Source organism: Eupeodes corollae, chromosome 2 (assembly GCF_945859685.1).
Source record: "Eupeodes corollae chromosome 2, idEupCoro1.1, whole genome shotgun sequence".
NCBI lineage: Eukaryota > Metazoa > Arthropoda > Insecta > Diptera > Syrphidae > Eupeodes > Eupeodes corollae.
This window is the reverse complement of record NC_079148.1, coordinates 82,366,276-82,386,613: the sequence shown is the minus strand read 5'-3', so window position 1 is coordinate 82,386,613 and position 20,338 is coordinate 82,366,276. Positions and strand designations below refer to the sequence as shown.

Genomic DNA, 20,338 nt, shown 5'->3' with positions numbered 1-20,338 from the left:
TTATACAGGTGTTTAGTTTTTGGTACCGATGGGCTATGGAATGTTGTAACTCCTGAACAAGCAGTAGAAACTGTCCGGGAAAAAGAAATAACGAATAAAAACATCAGAAATGTGCCAGTTGATGGAACCACTCGATATAATCCAAGTAGAAGTCTTGTAGAAAACGCTCTTAAGAAATGGAGCTCAAAAAAAATGCGTGCTGACAATACTTCAGTCGTGACTGTAATCTTTTACCCAACTGAAAATTCATCAACAAAAACAAACTCGCCTTATAATTTGACAAGCTCACATGGATTGCAATATATGCAAATGAATATAGAAGGAAACCCAAGTGAAGATCATTTACAAAACTCTTTTCAACCAAATGCAGATAACAATATGGAACAACAACTTTTAGATACAGATATTCATGATCAAATACATCGCCACTCAGATAATGAAACAATTGCTACGAATACCATTATTCACAAGCAACAGCATTCGTCAAGCCAGAATAGATACAATCAAATCTTTTTTGGTTTCGAAAACATCGCTTCTTGCAATAACTATCATCAAATAAATAGTGGTGATAACGAATACTTGTATTATGATGATCAAGTAAGCAACAACTTCATAAACAGTTTTGTAGAATCTTACAATTCTTTGTTGACGACCAACAAAGAGCGACAGAACACTAACCGTTTTAGTGCTAATAGTGTAACGATTAGTGGTGAGAGCAACGAAATTGATCCATGTAAATACGACAGCTACAACAGTCTTTTTCATACCGGTTTAGCTGGGCATGATAGAGTACATCACCACCTCCCGAATAATGATTTTCAATTAGAACAGCAAATGTACCAAGAGCAATGCATGTCGGCGGAAGAGGGCTATTGTTTAACCAAACTGGAAACTCGTGTTGAACAACAACTTCGAGGAACTATTAATAAACAAACAACCGCAAACTCATTTGAAATTTTTCTCGGTGGACGAACGGACAAGTTAGCAGAAGAAAGTTACAATCAATATAATTACGGATCAAATAATTTCCCAAAAGTCTTCAACTGCAGTGACACTTTGACTTCGCACTTATTGAGCAGCAACAAAGATGATACACGATGTTACAAACCTACCGGATCTGAGAAATCACCATATTTATGGCCGGATAATGTCATTAAAACGACTTCTTTGTATTTCGGGAGATTAAATGATATTGATTTAGAGAAACGCAGTTCCATTGATAAATTTTTCAGTGCCAACAGAATGAATAAGACGGAGATAGAAAAATTAATTAGCGATGGTATTGAAAACCAAAATGCCGATGAAACAATTCAGATTCATGGAATATCATCTAGTCTTGTTGAAATGACTACTCCTTCTTCAGACCCACTATCTTATTGCAAAACTCATATAGCAAAAACTACGTCTGACCAAATTCCTGCCATATCTCATAAAAATTCTGTTGGCTCAACACATTCGATAAAGGGCTCTCTTTCCAAGCTGGCTCTCTATGCAAATGTGCCAAACGAGAACCATCAAACACCTGTTCGTTCGCCTATGCATCAATATCCAAAAACATTTGAAAAGAGAATGCTTCGCAGTATGACTGATTACAGCAAACGAACTCTCCGTTCTCGGAATAATCTTTTCAAAGACTTAAAATCTAAAAATACCCAAAGCACAAATTCTCGAAAGTTAAATGGTGTGCATAATAAATGTATGAAATCAACTTCACCTTCAAACGTGGAGAACTCATCGTCTGTGATCAGTAAAAAATGTTTGACGCCTAGATCAAGAGATATTAAAACAAAGTCTGCAATTTTTTCAGAACCTGATGTTATGTCTGTACCTCAAAATTCCAATGAAATGCATCAACGTAAATCAAAGTTGCGATCGTTCTGTAACACCGTTGCGTCTCCGAATCAATCGCTAACTGCGACAAACAGAAACGATTGTAATTCGTCTACAAAACTTCACCGAAAATATATTGGCTTGAGAAGCAGATTATCTACTATTTCGCATCAACAACCTTCTATTTCATTTGCGAAAAGATATAGTATAAAAAACAGTGGATGGGGATCAGGAAAGACACCCATGCAAACTAGAAACCATGTTCAGAAGCGAATGAGTCGATAAAAACAGTTTCTTAAAAATCTTAGTTTTATCTAGTAATTTTTATTATTAAGAACCATAAAAGAATTATGGCGCTGAATAAAAAATGTTCAGCAATTTTTTTGTAATATTGAGTTGCTGTCTCAAAATGTTTGTTTAAAATGAAACTAAGAATAAGAATCACATCAGTACAAAATAAGATTTAAGAATTTCTGCCCTCCGCTATTTTCAAATAATTAAAAATATCTTATTTTTCAATAAAGAAAATAAAATAGAATGAACATACAGGAAAACTATTTGTTTATGTTATAATGGATGGAGAAACCGCATTAAAAGTGTTGTTTTAATAATTTTAACAAAAAGAATAGTATTCTTAATTTTTACTGTTTTTTTTTTATTAATATTTAAGTATTTATATATAATTATTATGGTGCTTCTTTTTTGCGACTACTGTTTTTTATTGTTTCCATGCTGATTTTTTTTAATTTCAATAATAATTTCAGACTTTTATATTAATATTTTGCACTCGCCTACGTCGCGTCGTTTTATATTTCCCATTTACAATTGACCTAAATTTGTATGATTGATATTTTTTAAGATATTAGTCGTTTATCTTTAAGTTGCTAACTTTACGTTTTTTTCTTTCTTTAGTTCATGTCAATTACTGGATATTAGCAGAAAATAAAAGAAAAGTTATGGACAAACCGTAAAAAACCCTGATCTATAGACATTTAAGATAAATGTTTCATACTTACTTGCATTTATAAATATTATTATCATGGGCTGAATTTTTTAGAAAATTAATTGTTCGACATTTTCGCATAGTGGCAAAAAACCCCAATTATTAAAATCGATGTACATACATACAATATCTATATCTATTTACATGTATGTATTACATACATATATATTATTAATAGATTTATACATAAATGTGCAAATCATCCATATATGTACGTAGTGTTACCTAAAAAGTATTTCTTATTTTCTTGTAAAATCGACGTTCTAAATAAAATGTAAATCCATTAATTAAGAATCAATAAAGTAAGAATAACAGAAAGTATTTTGGTGTCATCGCAGATCTAGTTTAAACACAGGAAATGTGTACATTTATTGTGAGCTCATTTATTTACAAATTAAATAAGTTTGTTGAAAAAAATATAGTAAGGGACAAAACAATAGACCCATTTTTAATGTGCAAAGATTTCCTGAGAAAACTCAAATACTTAAAGCATGATCTGTAAATAATTTACACATTGTTATTCCTTGAACTGCTGCGTCGATAATTATTGTAATTAGTCATCTAAATAAATTCAATTAAGTGAAACAACATTCTGTTGAGAACTACGGCCTATTGACTAACAATTTTCAACCAATTCTGTGTGCGAGTAATGTTATCCATAAGACAAATTTTGAGAAAGCATTTTTCATGTCAAAAATTTCTCTTGGAGGAAAAACACATTTTAGATAATACAGACTGGGATTGAATCCGAGACCTCTGGCATGACAGCCCTACACACCAACCACCACGCCACGGGAACTAGAAAGCTATTGATGTCATCTAGTCAAAAAAAAATGTAATCTTATTGTTATTACTTACTTAAGGTGGCGCTACAGTCCGTGGCGGACCTGGGCCTCAACCAACATGCGTCTCCAGCCAGCTGTCTCCAGTTTCGCATGCCAAGTTGGTTGAGTTTCTCACCCACCTGAGTCGCGTTCTTACTCTTTTGCGCCGTCCCTTGGGATTGGATTTGAAGATCTTCCGGGCTGGAGCGTTGATGTCCATTCGCTCTAAATGACCTAGCCATCTAAGCCGTTGGACTTTAATTTTGTTAACTAGGTCAATGTCGCTTTACAGATGTACAGTTTGTCGTTATATCTTCTCCTCCATTCTACGGGACCAAAAATCACCCGAAGAATTTTTCTGTCGAAGCATCCTAAGACGCTCTCATCTTTCTTTGACAGGGTCCAGGCCTCAGCGCCATAAATCAGAACCGGGATGACGAGTGTCTTATAGATGGTGATTTTAGATGCTCGAGAGATTAATTGCCTTCTAAGTCCAAAGAAACAGCGATTTGCAAGGGTTATTCTTCCCTTGATTTTAGCGCTAGTGTCGTTGTCTGTGTTTATAGCGGTGCCTAGGTAGACAAAGTCCTTAACTACCTCGAAGTTCTAGCTGTCCATGGTGACGTTTTTTCCAAGACTTGATCTTGCCCTCATTGACCACTAAACTCATCTTATTCGCTTCCGTCGAAATGCTCAAAAACGCTCCACTAACATAACGCTTTGATCTTCCAATTATGTCAATATCATCTGCGTATCCGAGTAATTGGATGGACCTTTGGATGATTGTGCCTTTATTGTTGACGGTTGTGTTTTGCACAATTCTTTCCAGAACAATGTTGAAGAATTCGCATGACAGTGCATCGCCTTGTCTTAAACATTTTTTAACATCAACTGAATCGGTGAGATTTTTTCCGTCCTTGATAGAGCAGCGTGCATTCTCCATCGACATTCTGCACAAACGGTTAAGTTTGACAGGGATGCCAAAACTAGACATTGCTCTGTAGAGCTCTTCCCTATAGATGATATCATACGCGGCTTTAATATCGATAAACAGATGGTGGGTATCGATTTGAAGTTCCTGGGTTTTTTCCAAGATCTGCCGTAGTGAGAATATTTGGTCGATAGTGGACTTTCCTGGTCGGAAGCCACACTGATAACGACCAATCAGTTGTTGACGAACGGCTTCAGACGTTCACATAATATGGCAGAGAGGATTTTGTATGCAATGTTAACCTTTCTATACCCGCGTCAAAAAAAATAACGCGATGTCTCTGTAGTTGGCAATTTAGAGGGTTTCCTTTCTTATGTATCAGGCACACTATGCTGAGATTCCACTCATCGGGCATGCTTTCTTCCGACCATATTTTGCAGATGAGTTGGTGCATGCTCCCTACCAAGTCATCGTATGTCGCTTTGAATAGTTCGGCAGCGATGCCGTCAGCCCCAGCAGCTTTGTTTGACTCCAGCTTAGATATACGTATCTTCACTTCGTCGACATAAAGACAGGACACTTCATAGAAAGAAAAAGAAACCAATTTTAGATTGCCTCCACAGCATACATGTTTTGTTCGAAGAGCGATCAATTTTTTGTTGTTATGATTAAAAGTTGCAATGAATGATCGAACCTAACACAGGTCAAAGTAAAAAGAACACAGCGCAGACGCAGATAGAGACATATTCACAGAGTATGTAGGTATCAACTTCACAACAACAAAAAATACACGCAACGAGTTTTGTTTTCTGTAGGTATCTATTACAATTGGATTGAATGATGGTGATGATGTTTGAGTTTGAGGATCGTGTTTTTGTTCTTATTCTCTTTGAATTTCGGGCATTAATTTTCATCATATTCTTCATTTGAATTTTGATTGCTATTTGTTGAGGACGAGCAGGTTAGGTTGGTTGACGATGCGCTCCGCTTTATTTATGTGAGACATTTGAGTTTTATAATGTAACCTCCTATTTTGCCTTGGTTCGGTTGGCTGGAAGTATTCCCTTTGACTAGCTCGGTCGTGGGATCTTGAACCTTATGGAGTTACAAAAAAATTATCCAGCCTGAGTCAAGATGTTGATAGACGCGCGAGTAAATGTCCTCTACCCTCCCTACCTTGGTTGCTACTCTCGACAGAGCAACCCCTTTTTCAGGCTTCTTCTTATCCTTCTATCATCCCAAGTCCTCTCCCTTGGTCCTCACCCTCATCCTAAATATTAAAAAAATAGTCCTGGCACATTGTGCTATTCACTCTCCTGGGCTCAATAAATTTTCAACAACTGATTAATTTTCATGATTAAATTCAATTTTAATTAATCGATATAAATATGATTTTTTTGTTCATTAAAATTAATAATATAATAAATAATTTGAAGTAATTATTTAGCTTAACGTAATTTTGGTAATTAACTTTATGGCTTTAGTTTAAATTTATTGATATTTAAAACTAAAAAAATGTATGATAAGATATGCATGGAAATTATTATGTTTTTATTTTTAAACGAATTGACAATCTTGCGATAAAAAAAAAGAAATTTTAACTCAACGCTATTTGTAACGAAACTCTATTATTTTATTATTTATACTTGTAGGTATTCACTTTACTTAATTTCGTCGGGAAATTTCGAGTTCATACAAAAAAATTTCAAATAAAATATAATATATACATAAATATATGTTAATTATACTCAAACAAACTTACCCTTATTCGTAGAAGTGGCCACTGCTGCTACTAGTTTGGTTTGGAGTCCGCTTTTTTTGGTAAATGTTTTCTCTGTAGTCTTCACCGATTTACTTGAAAATTTGTTTGTAATTACACTCGATAATTTCGCGAGTTATTTCTTTTTGACTGAACTAGATATTTTATGAATGAAAGTTATTAAATTTAGAATTCTTTCCTTTAGTCGCCTTAGCAAAGCGCGTTTCACAAAATTAATTAAAAGCAAACAAAACAAATTTATGGCTTAAAATTAAAGAAAAAAAATTAAAAAATTAAAACAAAAAAAGATAAAGTCTTCGAACCAGGGACTCTTAGATTGAGAGGTACGTGGTACTTCTCCTAGACGATCACGACCACGGAGCCTGTATAATTTGATTTGAGAAATGAGCAGTTTGAAATTCCGTGTTCGATAGGGTATACTTTTAGGCGATTTGGATAATTCCCAATTGCTGAGCGCCTGTACCTTTTCGGTCGGAAAATAGGGATTTTTCTCCGAAATTCCTGGATTAAAGTAACTTAAATCACTTAATTGCACCATATTATAGTTTAAGTGCATAAGATGCATATATATATGTACATATATAATCGGCTTTATGTTCTGAACGTCATATACGTACATATATATGTGTATATATGCAAATTTGCCACAAAAAACTGAATTTTAATCAAACAATGGACAAAATACCTGGATTTATCCTGGGATTCCACAATTTCCTCGTTCCTCGTAAGTGTATAATAAAATATTTGATTCACTCAGATATATAAAAAATATGCTCAATGTTCACAAAGTCAACTTGAAATGACTTTCAAACTTAAGATTTCTACCGGTCTTGACTGCAGGTATCGCAAATGCCCTTGTTGCAGCTTTGAAGGTTTTTCTTGAAAAGAAAGACTTTCCTTTCAAACCTCTTCCTAAACCTATCCATTTAGTATACATATTCATACCAGAGAAGATTCAGCAAACTCATTCGAACCGTTTAATCGTAAGATATCGGAATCGAATATTTGAATCTCATTCTCTCACGCTAACGAAAATCCTTTTCTTCCACTCTCAGACTATACTTTGCAAACGCTTCCCAAAAAAAATCCCAAAAAAAAAACTTGCAACTCGTATAAATCTAAATTTTCCATCATTCTGAAACTCCCCTCCTGTCATTCTGACAGATTAGTTCGTAGAGAAAATTCAAAACAAACATAAATGTCGACATCGTATCGTCGCGTCGTCGACATTTAAATTCATTTTAAATTTTAACTCTTGCGCGCATCTAAACGAGAAAAACACAAAAGGGTGCAATTCGGTTACAGGGTTTTGCTTTTTTCTGATAAAAACGTTGTCAGAAATATGCAAACGAACCCACGTATAAACTTCGGTCAATAGGGAAATCGTGCGGGCGGTAAATTATAATACACCACAAATCGTAGTGTTTAGTTCTAATCGTGAATGCATGCTAAATGTTGCAGTGTTTTAAAGTTAATTTATTTCTGTAAGGTTTGTTCGTCAGAGTTTAGTGTTGTTTCGAGTGTTCGAGTCATTGATGTTGTTTTATTAAAAGTTATATGAAAAATAGTTTTATTAAATTTTAACTGAAAACGGAAAACACAGACAAAAAACAAAAAATGGATGATTGTTGTGTTGTCGGAGGTAATTCTCTTCGTCTTCAATGTTGTTTGTAATGGTCAGTTTATCGCGAAATTTGTTAATAAATAAAAAGTGTTCTCATTTGTCCTATGGTGCGAATATCGTTATATTATGTGTCGGTTCGGGATATTGTTCGTCGAGAAAAAATAATAAAGGCAACCAAATACAAGGATGTTGTTCTGTCGTGTCAAGGTAAATTTAAGTGCACGAGGTGTGACCAACATTTCAGGATCGGGTAAAGCATTAATTTTCCTAAGCAGTGCATATGTTGACCCATGAGTGTCTATATTCTGGCTGAACATAGCGAAGTAGGGCTGACATTTTAGAGAGTCATGAATATCTGAACGCAACGCAAAGGCTACACTGGACAAATGGATGTCCCAGTCGTTCTGTTGCTCCGAAAAATTATATTCATAGCTTGCTAAGTAGACTTCGGTTTACCCTCTCCGAAATGTTGCCCTGCGGTGCATGCACCGCTGTACGCACATGCTTAACCCCGTACTCGTCCCGAAATTCCTTGAAATCCTTGGACACAAACTGACGTCCGTTGTCGGAATGAATTTGTTCAGGGGTCCCGAAAGTGTGGAAAATTTCAGATTCAAGGTATTGAATCACTCGTTTCGAATTCGTTTCGATTCGGTAAAGCCTTAAAAAACATAAATTTGGTGAAATGATCCACAACAATGAAAACGTAAACATTACCGCTTTTGGTACGCGGGTAGGGACCTAAAAAATCTATGTATATTCGTTGCATTGGTCTTTCGGTTTTTGTTTGACTTACTATTAGTGGGCGAAGGGTTTCATTCAGAGCTTTTACCAGCATCGCTGCGATTTCGTCCACTTGGAAGGGGACACCCCCTACTCCCTCAGACGACGCGTCACATTGAATCGTAAAGGGTTTGGAGAAATTTGGTTCAGATAGTACAGGACCCAATGATAGAGCCGTTTAGAGCTGCTCGAAAGCTTCCATTGCTTCAGGCGTTAGTTCAAATTTGGATTTCTTCTGGAGACAATTGGTCAAAGGAGCAGCTAGATCGGCATAATTCCTGATAAACCTTCTATACCACCCCGTTAGACCCAAGAATCTCCTTATTTGCCTAACCGTTGTTGGAACAGGGAAATTAACCATAGCCTCTATCTTATCCGGGTTGGTTTTCAAATTTACTTGACCTACAATAAATCTAAGAAATTTAATTTCCTTCATACAGAATCTACTCTTCACTAGATTGATAGTCAGGTTAGCGCGACGAAGACAACTTCTTTAAGAATGCGCATATGCTCCTCAAAGGTAGAAGTACATATCAATAAGTCGTCTAAATACACAAACACATTATCACGGAGATGACTCGGAATTACTTTGTCCATTACTCGACAAAGAGTTTGACCCGCGTTACTTAGGCCAAATGGCATTACCTTGAATTGGTAGAGAGGCCTACCAGGAACTGCAAAGGCAGTTTTCTCCCTCGAATTCTCATGTAATGGAATTTGCCGGTAAGCGTCTTTAAAATCGATGTTCAAATGGTAGACATGTGCATTCAAGAGGACACAAGCGTCCATAGGTTTTTTCTTAAAACCAACCTCTGTCTATCAACTCCTACTCTCACCTACACGTGGTGAACATCGGGTGCCTAGTACCTCAACTGGAGATTGGGTTCCAACCCCAGTGGAAAGTTGTTGGGGGCAGCAAACGAGAGAGGTGGGGAGAGGTGTTTCCACTAAGGCACCTCTCCTTATCCAGACGGCAGCGGAGGAATTCCCGAGATGGAATCAACGGTGGCGTCTACAGTTCCAGTAAGGTTGAACTACTTAGTGAACACCTTATAGGGCTTCTTCGACTTATTCGGAGCCCATGCCTGTAAGGAGCGGTTTTATCCGGCTCCCCATCCTTGGAGTTATACTTAGGATCTGGCCCTCCAGGTTGGAGGTTGTGCGTCGGGGTGACTTCCTGGCCACGTAAAAGCTTTCAAAGTTGCGAAGCACCAACAAGCCTCGGATACGGACGGATTTACTGTTGACAACCAACGCAAACGAATAAAGGACAACGAACTTCGGATATGCACGTGGAATGTTAGGTCCCTTAACAGACCACGTGCGGCCGAAGAATTAGCGGAGGCCCTAGAACGATATAAAGCAGATATCACCGCCATCCAGGAAATACGATGGGATGGGCCGGGCAAAAAGAGGATGAAAAACTGCGATATTTACTATGGTGACTGCTACCACGAAAACCAACAGCGCTTATTTGGATGCGGATTCGTCATTGAAGCCAGACTTAGGCAAGAAGTCTTGAGCTATAGGTGCATCAATGAGCGCCTCATGACCATACGCATCAAGGCTAAATTCGGCAACATTAGCCTGATATGCGCGCACGCCCCCACAGAAGAGAAAGACGACAACACCAAAGATATGTTCTTCGAGCTCTTAGACAAAACATATGAGCAGTGCCCTAGCTACGATATTAAAATAGTCCTGGGCGATTTTAATGCCAAGCTAGGAAGGGAAGACATCTTTGGTGGAATAATCGGGAAAAACAGCCTGCACGACAACACTTCCGATAATGGATTCAGGCTCATAGATTTTGCTGCGGGGCGAAACGTCATGGTAGCCAGTACGCGTTTTCCACACCTCAACATCCACAAAGGAACTTGGACTTCTCCAGATCAATCTACCGTCAACCAGATTGACCATATTGCGATCGACGCCAGACACGCTTCCAGCATTATGGATGTACGAACTTTCCGAGGAGCTAACATCGACTCGGACCACTACCTCGTTGTAGCCAGGGTAGCACTTCGGATTTCCAGACCCAAGGCAAAACAGGGAGGTGCTGGGAGAAGATACAACGTCGAACGGCTACAATCGCCAGAGATCGCCAAATCCTTTTCCGACCGAGTGACAAGTAACCTCTCTCGAAGTTCTCTGCCGCCAACACAATGTATCGAAAACCAGTGGCAACATTGCCAAGATGCAATCAGAGAAGCCTGCTGTTTCTTTGGACTAAGAAAGCAATTGAGTAGTAATGTCCTCTCTCGAGGGACCAAAGTGTTGTTATATAAGACCCTTATCATCCCCGTCCTGCTATACGGTGCAGAAGCATGGACCATGACAAAAGCGGATGAAAGCACCTTGGGTCGCTTCGAGAGAAAAGTTCTTCGTGTGATCTACGGTCCCGTATGCATCGAAGGGGAGTGGAGGAGAAGATGGAACGACGAACTGTACGGGCTGTACAGCGACGTAGACTTAGCAAGAAGAGTAAAAGTCCAACGACTAAGATGGCTGGGTCACGTAGAGCGCATGGAAACCAATGCTCCGGCCCGGAAAGTCTTCGAATCCGCACCCACAGGACAGCGCAGTAGAGGAAGACCGCGGATCAGGTGGCGCGCACAAGTGGAAGGTGACCTCACCCAACTTGGAGCGCGAAACTGGAGACATCTAGCTAGGGACCGAGCTAGATGGAGAAGTTTGTTGGGTGAGGCCCTAGTTCACACAGGACTGTAGCGCCACCTTAAGTAAGTAAGTAAGTCTTTAAAATCGATCCCCGTGATAAAATGCGTGTTCTTTATACGACTTAGTAAACCTTTGACGTGAGGCAGTGGATACGCATCCTTAATAGTGACTTCGTTAACTTTTCGGAAATCGAAGCAAAGGCGAACTTTTCCTGGTTTTCTGAAAAGTACGACAGGACAGCTCCAAGGAGAGTTGCTGACTTCAATAACCCCTAATTCTAACATCCTGTCTAGCTCTCTTGCCGCACAGGGGACAGATGGTAGTGTCGTGATTTGATCGGGCTAGCGTTTCCCGTGTCAACAATGTGGCACCCGAAGTCTGTTTTTCCTTACCCTAACACCACAAAATTAGGAAATTGCCTTTTAACATTTTCCAATTGAAAGTTTTCTTCCACTGTAAGTTTTATCAATTCGGATTCGCTTTTGAAATTCTCTTCCTTATCATCCGCATTTAAATCTACAGCTAGCTCGCTGACTTGCGGCAACAAATTGAAACTACGCCAAAAGTTCATCCCGACATATAGTCTTTGTGTCAAGGAATTAAATAAAATGTCAGGGTTTTACTTAAGCCGTTATATTTTGTCTCTATTTGACAATGCCCTTCAATATTATGAGACTTACCGTCTGCTGTTCGTACAACATTATTGTATGGTAAGACTTTTACTCCGGTTTTTCGGACCAACTTCCAACAACCCTTTCCTAATACAAAGATAGATGCCCCGCTGTCGAGGAGTCCAAAAACCGACTCGTCATTCAACAGAACATCAGCGTAAAAGCGGCTATCTGTCTCAGATGATATAATAGTTTCGATTATTCCCTTTCGGACCTTTTTTCGTTTTTAAAAGCGATGACGACATTTTTGAATTTGCGAACTGATTGGCTTGTTGTTGGTTGCGAAAATTTTAGCCCTAACCTTTTCATAATTTAGTTTTCGCTCGTGCAGAGACTTTAGCTGATGTGAATCATATGGATGAAAATGATTCACATTGACATTGGGTTTTTCATTTTTTTAAATCTTAATCGGAATTGTATCTTCGTCATTTTTATTAAAGTTACTTGTTTTATGAGGGGTGTTTAATTTTGCGAGTGGTTCGGAGGATTTCTTGAGGAACTAATCTCTCCACTCCTCGCTTCGTCCCTCGAAAAGTTTCCCGTTTGGTGTTTGCCACATTGAATTGTGTTAACACCTTTTGCTCCACATAGGAAACAAAATAAATTTCTGGTGGGCGATGGACAAAAGTGATAGGCGTGGCCTTTTTGATCACAGTTACAACAGATGTAATAGGCTGTGGAAACCGGCTTTCTTGACGAATACACAGCCGCGACTTCATGTATCTCCGATTCTTCATCGAGAGAATCGTTTTCTACCGCAATCTCATTTACGGATCGATGACCGACTGTGCGTTTATTTAAACATTTTTCAGCCTCGCGTGCCTTCTGCCGAAGCTGTTCAAGATTTTTGATTTCAGCTGACAGAAGAATTTCCCCCAATTTTTCTTTGGCGTTGCCCCTGATAATTTCTATAAGCTTTTTGTCATTGAGAGTCCTTCAGACGGTCGTTTAAACCACACATGGAGGCGTAAAAATCATCGAAGGATTCCTTCGCAACCTGCTTTCGACACATTAATCTCATACACATATATATCTATTTCGGATTCCATCCTACCAAACTCTTTCTTTATAGCTTCTTTTATAGCTGAAAGATCCGCGTTAGGATTCATTTTGAAGAAACGCCAAAACCACTTATTAAGCCTACCTTCCAGCAAAATATGGAAGTTGGCGGCAATCTGTTCATCACTATACGCTGATGACGATTGCATCCTGCTTATTTTCAGTAAAAAATCAGAAATATTCTCGGAACCATCGTAAGTGATATACCAACGTTTTAACTTACAAGGGCCTGAGGTAGAACTCTTCGAAATCAGCTTCGTTCTGAGGGTTAAAATTATGAACGTTGTCTTCTGCACTTGAAAGGTTATGATCCTCTCGATGTGCTTGAACCTGTTCGCTTGTGCTTTCTTTATCTCTTATAATGTCTAATAAAGTAACCCTAAAGTGCGCTAAATGCCTAAATTCCTTGCTTGACGAGGGTATCAAGTGCGGTTTATTTTGTGGAAAATCTTTTCATAGAATCTGTACCGGAATTTCTGATGATTTGTTTAAAGAAATTAGCAAAATTAATTCTAATATTTCATTCCATTGTACTGAGTGCGCTAAATTCCCAGTCAAAGAATTATTTACTGGAGTAAATGACTTAGTCTCTGTGGTAGATGTTCTCACGAAAAAAAATGTGCGAATTTGACTCTCTTCAAGTGAAATTGAGTGAACTTTTAAACAGCAAGCCGGCAAAAAACAACAATAACTTTGTTTCTAATGCAAGCGAATCGTGTCTAAACACTTTTAATCAAAACCATGAATCCTCTTTACCCGTACCTTGTGCTATGCCTATTTTAAGAAACAATGCCAGTTTGGTGACAACTCAATTTTCAACTGATATAAACAACAATACTAAGAATGATTTAGTTGAAAATGAAAATTTGAATGTGCTTAATTTGCCTAACAATCGAAGTCGTCGTGCAGTGATCGTCGGTGTTGACAACTTGCCCGATGATATGAACGTTGTATCATCAATAAAATGGTTACATGTATCCAAATTCTCAATATCAACTTCTGAAATAACAATTAAAAAATATGTGTCTAATAAACTGAAAATTCCTTTTGATGAGGTTCAGTGCTATAAACTCATAAAAAAAGATGATAATATAAGCAAACTGAAATTTATAAATTTTAAAGTCGGTATTCCTTCGGCCAAACTAATTGATGCAACCAATGTAAACAATTGGCCTGTTAATGTGTATGTAAAAAACTTTAAATTTTTTCCAAATAACAAAAACTCTCCAACAACAATTTAACATCTACATTACCATTAATTACTCATGCTCAAACTATCAATGCTCTCCACTCGCAAAATAATAACAAAAACTCAGAGATCTGCATGTACTATCAAAATATGAACGGTTTTTCTTCTAAGCTAAGAGAACTTTTTTTTGCTATTGATACCTGCTGGTGTCAGTATGATATTTTTCTATTTACTGAAACTTGGCTATATAAAGGCATATATGATGAAGAGTTTTTTGATACATCTTTGTTCTCCGTTTTTCGTCATGATCGCATTGATGTTAAAAAATCAAGAGGGAGGTTTTTTGATTGCTGCGAAGCGCATTCTTGGAGCTATTGCTGTTGACATTGATGTTGTTGCTGATAATTTACATATTGATCAACTTTGTGTTCGTGTGGATGCTGTTGGCTGTGGTTTCCTGATATTCTTGAGTTATGTTCCACCTAAAAGCTCTTTATTTATATACAAATAACATTTGTCAAATATTGATATGGTTACCTCCATGCCAGAATATATGAATTATAAATTTTGTGTAATTGGTGATTTTAATTGCGTTGATATAATTTGGTCATTACAAAAAAAACAATTGCCTTGTTCCATTTTCTCTTCCATCGGATATTGATGTTTTATTAATTGATTCATTGTTTTCGAATAATCTTATGCAAATAAATAATGTTACTAATTCGCTTGGAAGATTTTTAGATTTAGTATTTATTTTTGAAGATTTACAATCTTCTGTCATGGAGAATTGCCCTTTGCTTTCGAATTCTGTTCACCATAAATCTATTGATATTTGTCTTAAAAACTACAATTATGATAATTTTAGCAAATTCAATAGATCTAAAATGGTTTATAAATTTAATTTTCATAATTTATCTTTGATGAATAATTGTTTTAGTAATATTAATTGGTTAAATGAGTTTCTGGATAAAAATATACATGAAAAGTTCCAATGTTTTAAATTATATTTCGACAATGTTTTAAACGATTGTATACCTATGTATAGCAGAAAAGTTAGCTCTCATCCGGTTTAGTATAATAAACGAATATTAAATTTGAAAAATGCTAAAAACGCAGCGTTTAAAAAATATAAAGAAAAACCTTCCGATGATTCTTATGCAGTTTTTTCTCGTCTCAGGAAAGAGTTTGTTTTTCTTTCAAAATTTCTTTATTGTAATTATATTCATTCTGTTGAAAGTAATCTTAAGCAATCTCCAACATCTTTTTGGAAATTTATAAATACTAAACGAAGTACTACTGGATTTCCAACAATTATGTTTTTGGGTAATAATAAAACTAGTGGTCCGAAAATGATTGTAGATTTTTGGACAGTTTTTTGAAAGTTTTTATAACTCTTCTACATCATCAACAATAAATTATCAATATATTAATGCCTTGCCATCTATTTTTGATTGTTCTAGCATATCATTTGACTTAACCGAGATTGAAGATGCTTAGCATAAACTTAAACCTAAAAAAACTGCAGATATATTAGGATTTTTCCCTATTGTTTTTCGTCATTGTGCAAGTCCTCTTTCTGTTCCGCTATTACATCTATTCAATGAATCTATTTCCAATGGTATTTTCCTGAATGAGTGGAAAGTCTCTATCATTGATCCGATTTTTAAATCTGGATCAAAAAACTTAGCAACGAATTATAGACAAATAACTAAGCTACCTGTTGTTCCAAAGCTTTTAGATAGCCTTGTTCAAGGTAAATTTAAATCTATCATAAAGCAAAATATAAGCAAATATCAACATGGTTTTTGGAAAGGTGGGTCTACTAATTCTAATCTAGTAGAATTCACAAATTTTGTCATTAATACTCTAGACAATCGAGCACAAGTTCATGTGATTTATACAGACTTTGTAAAAGCATTTAGTAGGGTTAATTTAAACATACTCTTAAAAAAACTGCAAGCATATGGCTTCCATGGACCGCTACTTCAATGGCTTTCTTCATATTTACTTGGTCGAAAACAATATGTAAAGATCGGGGACTTTTTCTCAAAAGAGATTAAAGTAACTTCTGGTGTTCCAGAAGGTAGTCATATGGGTCCTTTGTTATTCTTACTTTTTATTAATGATCTTCCAAATGTTCTTAAAAATTCTCATTGCCTTATGTATGCGGATGACATAAAGTTCTTTTCTCGAATTTCTAATTTAATTGATTGTTTTCTTCTTCAAAATGATCTAAATTCATTTGTTGATTGGTGCAAGTCAAATGATCTGTTGTTAAATGTTGACAAGTGTGCTTGTATGGCCTACAATAGAACTTAAATATTATTCCAAACTATTCATTAAATAATTTTCCGTTACAAGTTGTTGAAAAGTTCAAAGACTTGGGCGTTGTATTTGATTTTAAATTGAAATTTAACTTACATATTAATTATATTGTATCCAAAGCACATTCTTTACTTGGATTCATCAAAAGAAACTCATTGGAATTTAAGGACCCTTACACCATTAAATCTTAATACTGCAGTATTGTGCGTCCTGTTCTTGAATATAATTGTGTTGTTTGGAGCTCTACAACTGATTTTAATAAAAAGAGAATTGAAAATGTTCAAAAAAAATTTGTCAGATTTGCTCTTCGAAATATTTTTGAAAACAATATAGAAGGTTTCCATCATTCTTATAATTCGAAATGTCTATTACTTGTAATACAAACTCTTGAGTCGAGAAGAAACATGTATAGTGTCATGTTTATTCGTGATATTTTGACTTCAACCATTGATTGTGAGAGTTTGCTTAATTGCTTGCATCTGTATGCTCCTTCAATTTCCTTAAGAGCCAGACCGGTTTTGTCAATTGATTCCCATCATACGCTGTATGGACAACGTGAACCGATTTCCGCATGTTGTAATTTATTTAATATGTTTTATTCTAGTTTGAATATATCAATGTCCAGAAACTTATTTAAAAGTCGATTGTTCACTTTAATTATTTACATTTTTTTTTTTCCAATTTTTAATTTTATATATAATATGCAATATCATGTATTTATAAACTGAATTGTATTATACATGTACTTAAATTGAAATCTGTTGAATGTAAATTCGTAGATTGGTTACTTAATAAACAAATTTCACTATTCATACTTAACCACGCTAGTCGTGTTCTACAATTAGGTCCTTGCTGCTCTTACTCTTGGCAAAGAAAAATATGTATATACTTTTCCAAAAAAAAAATGTACCACACAAACTTTAAGGAAATAATAGAATCCAGGTAAATCCAAAAGAAAGGTGAGTAAGTAGTAAATATCCCAAAAGAATTTAAACTAAATTCAATTTCAAAATTCTTTGACGATATTGTATTTAAATTCAAACAAATAAAAATAAAAAATTTATGAAATTCTAATTACCAAAACAGGAAAATAAAAATAATTATAAAATGGGCTTGAAAAATTTTAAAAATGATGGTAAAAAAAATATATAAAAACAAACTTTTATCTTAATCCAGAAATTTCTCTTCCAGTACCACTCAATCGAACAAAGAAATCCAATCCCGTGATGCAATTCAAAATCAGATATGTCCAGTTCGACGATCAAAGACTTGACTTTTTGACTTAGGCAAAAAAATTTCAAAATTTTTGTTCAAGATCAAAAAGTATGTAAATAGCAATGTAATGAAAAAAATATATATTGAAATTGAAAAATTATTATGATGAAAAAAAATCTAATTTGTTTTGTTTTCAGATGTTTTATTAGCTTAGGATGAGAATGAGTTTTCTGAAGAAGAATGGATGACAGACCGAACGAAGAAGCCGTTGTGCTGAGAGCCGACGAGCAAACAAATAAAGCATACTACTATTGGAAAGGTTAGGTTAGGTTAGGTTATAGTGGCTGTCTAAGATGGAACGGGCACACTTAGGCCAGTTTAATGGCCCATTGTGATACCACATGAATCTTGAGGCTTCCTCCTAAGCTCAATGGAGTTAGAGTCTCTTACGAAACGTGAGAGGCTGATTATCCCGATATGATTTAGATCGTTTAGATCGTTAAAGAAGAATTCTCCTAGGTAATTCTTGCGTATTCGAGCTAGAGCAGGGCATGTGCAGAGAAGATGAAGAACCGTTTCTTCCTCTTCCTCGTCCATACAGCTTCTGCAAAAGTCATTTGAGAATACGCCTAGTCTCATGGCGTGCTTTCCTATTAGACAGTGTCCGGTTATGACACCTATTATCGAGCTTATATGCGATCTGCTTAGAGAGAGCAAGCACCTTGAACGTTTTAAATCCAGTGTTGGCCAGATGTTTTTTGTGGCTTGACACGTGGTGATGTTGGTCCACCTGGTGCCTGCCCTCCTCACAGCGTCTTGCATTAGTAGCAGTTTACAAGTAGCGATTGGTATACCAGTACTTGCCAAATGTGGTAGGATGGGTTGTACTGTACCGTTCCTGGCGAGTTCATCTGCCTTACAGTTACCTGGAATGTCTCTATGGCCCGGCACCCAGCAAAGGTGAATATTAAACTGTTGCGCCATCTCCATTAGAGATGATCGACAGTTATGGACTGTTATAGAGTTTGTAGAGACTGAGTCCAGAGATTTGATAGCGGCCTGGCTGTCGGAGAAAATACGGATATCAGATGTTGATATCACGTTTTCTTTGAGCCAAGACAAGACTTCTTTAATCGCCAAAAGTTCCGCCTGGAACACGCTACAATGATTGGGAAGGCGGAATGAGAGACTTAATTTCAGTCGTTCAGAGTACACACCACCACCAACCCCTTCTTTGGTCTTTGAGCCATCTGTGTAAAAGTGGATTGACTCATCCTCTAAGAATGTCCTATCCTCCCAAAAAGATCTGGTAGGTATAGAAATCTGGAAATTCCTATCGAATTGTAGTTGGGGGATGGTGTAGTCTGTGTGCTTTGGAATTGATTCTAAGTACCTTAGAATTACGGAGTGGCCAATGTTGTTGTTAGTCCACTGCGACGAAGCATTGAGGCGGATAGCAGAACTTGCAGCTATTTGTTTACTAAATATGTCAAGAGGTGTAAGGTAGAGCAAGGTGTCCAGTGCCGCAGACGGGGTCGTGCGAAGCGATCCGCTTATACATAGGCAAGCTGAACGTTGGACTTTATTTAATTTATCCCGGTTTATACCTTTCTCTAAAGCGGTCCACCATACTGCCACACCGTACGTTAAAATCGGTCTGATTACCGATGTGTATAGCCAATGCGTGATTCTGGGTTGTAAACCCCATTTATTACCAATAGCTTTTTTGCAAGAAAAGAGAGCTACAGTAGCTTTTTTGACTCTTTCCTGTACGTTGCGTTTCCAATTTAGTTTTTTGTCTAAGACAAGACCTAGGTATTTGGCCTCGTCTGAGAATTTTAATTGGATTCCTTTAATGTAAGGAGGGTTGACAAATGGAATTTTGTATCTCCTCGAAAATAAGACCAGATCGGTTTTGTGTGGGTTAACACCCAGTCCACACCGATCAGCCCAGAGTATTAGTCTGTCCAAGGCATTTTGTAAGAGTTCTTTTAGGATATTAAGATGCTTTCCTGAAACTGCTATAGCAACGTCGTCCGCATAGGCTATCACTCTGAAACCCTCCGCATCCAGACTAGTTAGGATTTCATTCACCACTAGGTTCCAGAGGAGAGGGGATAGAACACCACCTTGCGGTGTCCCTCTACTAACGAATAACGAATCGTCTACTAGAAGAGTTCAACAGTTTTGAATTAATTATTCTGCTAGTAAGCATTAAATGAATTAACTTCCGAAGCGAACTCTCTACATTTAGAGATGTCAGTGCAGAAGTGATTGCAGATGTGTCCACGTTGTTAAAGGTACCTTCGATGTCAAGGAAAGCAACCATAGTGAACTCTTTATGATGGAGGGAATATTCGATGGTGCGTACTAAAGTGTGTAACGCTGTTTCCACCGATTTACCTTTACAGTAGGCATGTTGAGA

The 20,338-nt window shown here is 36.8% G+C and overlaps 1 protein-coding gene across 1 annotated transcript in view; it reads left to right on the top strand.

Moving 5' to 3' along the window:
* The window catches only part of LOC129948186 (uncharacterized), a 56,154-nt gene extending 53,000 nt beyond the window's left edge, over nucleotides 1–3,154 (top strand). Inside the window, exon 4 of the mRNA XM_056059065.1 lies at nucleotides 9–3,154. Within this exon, the coding sequence (XP_055915040.1) occupies nucleotides 9–2,115 (2,107 nt within the window). The 3' untranslated portion in view covers nucleotides 2,116–3,154. The remainder of the gene's footprint in view (nucleotides 1–8) is intronic.
* Nucleotides 3,155–20,338: the final 17,184 nt, after the last annotated feature.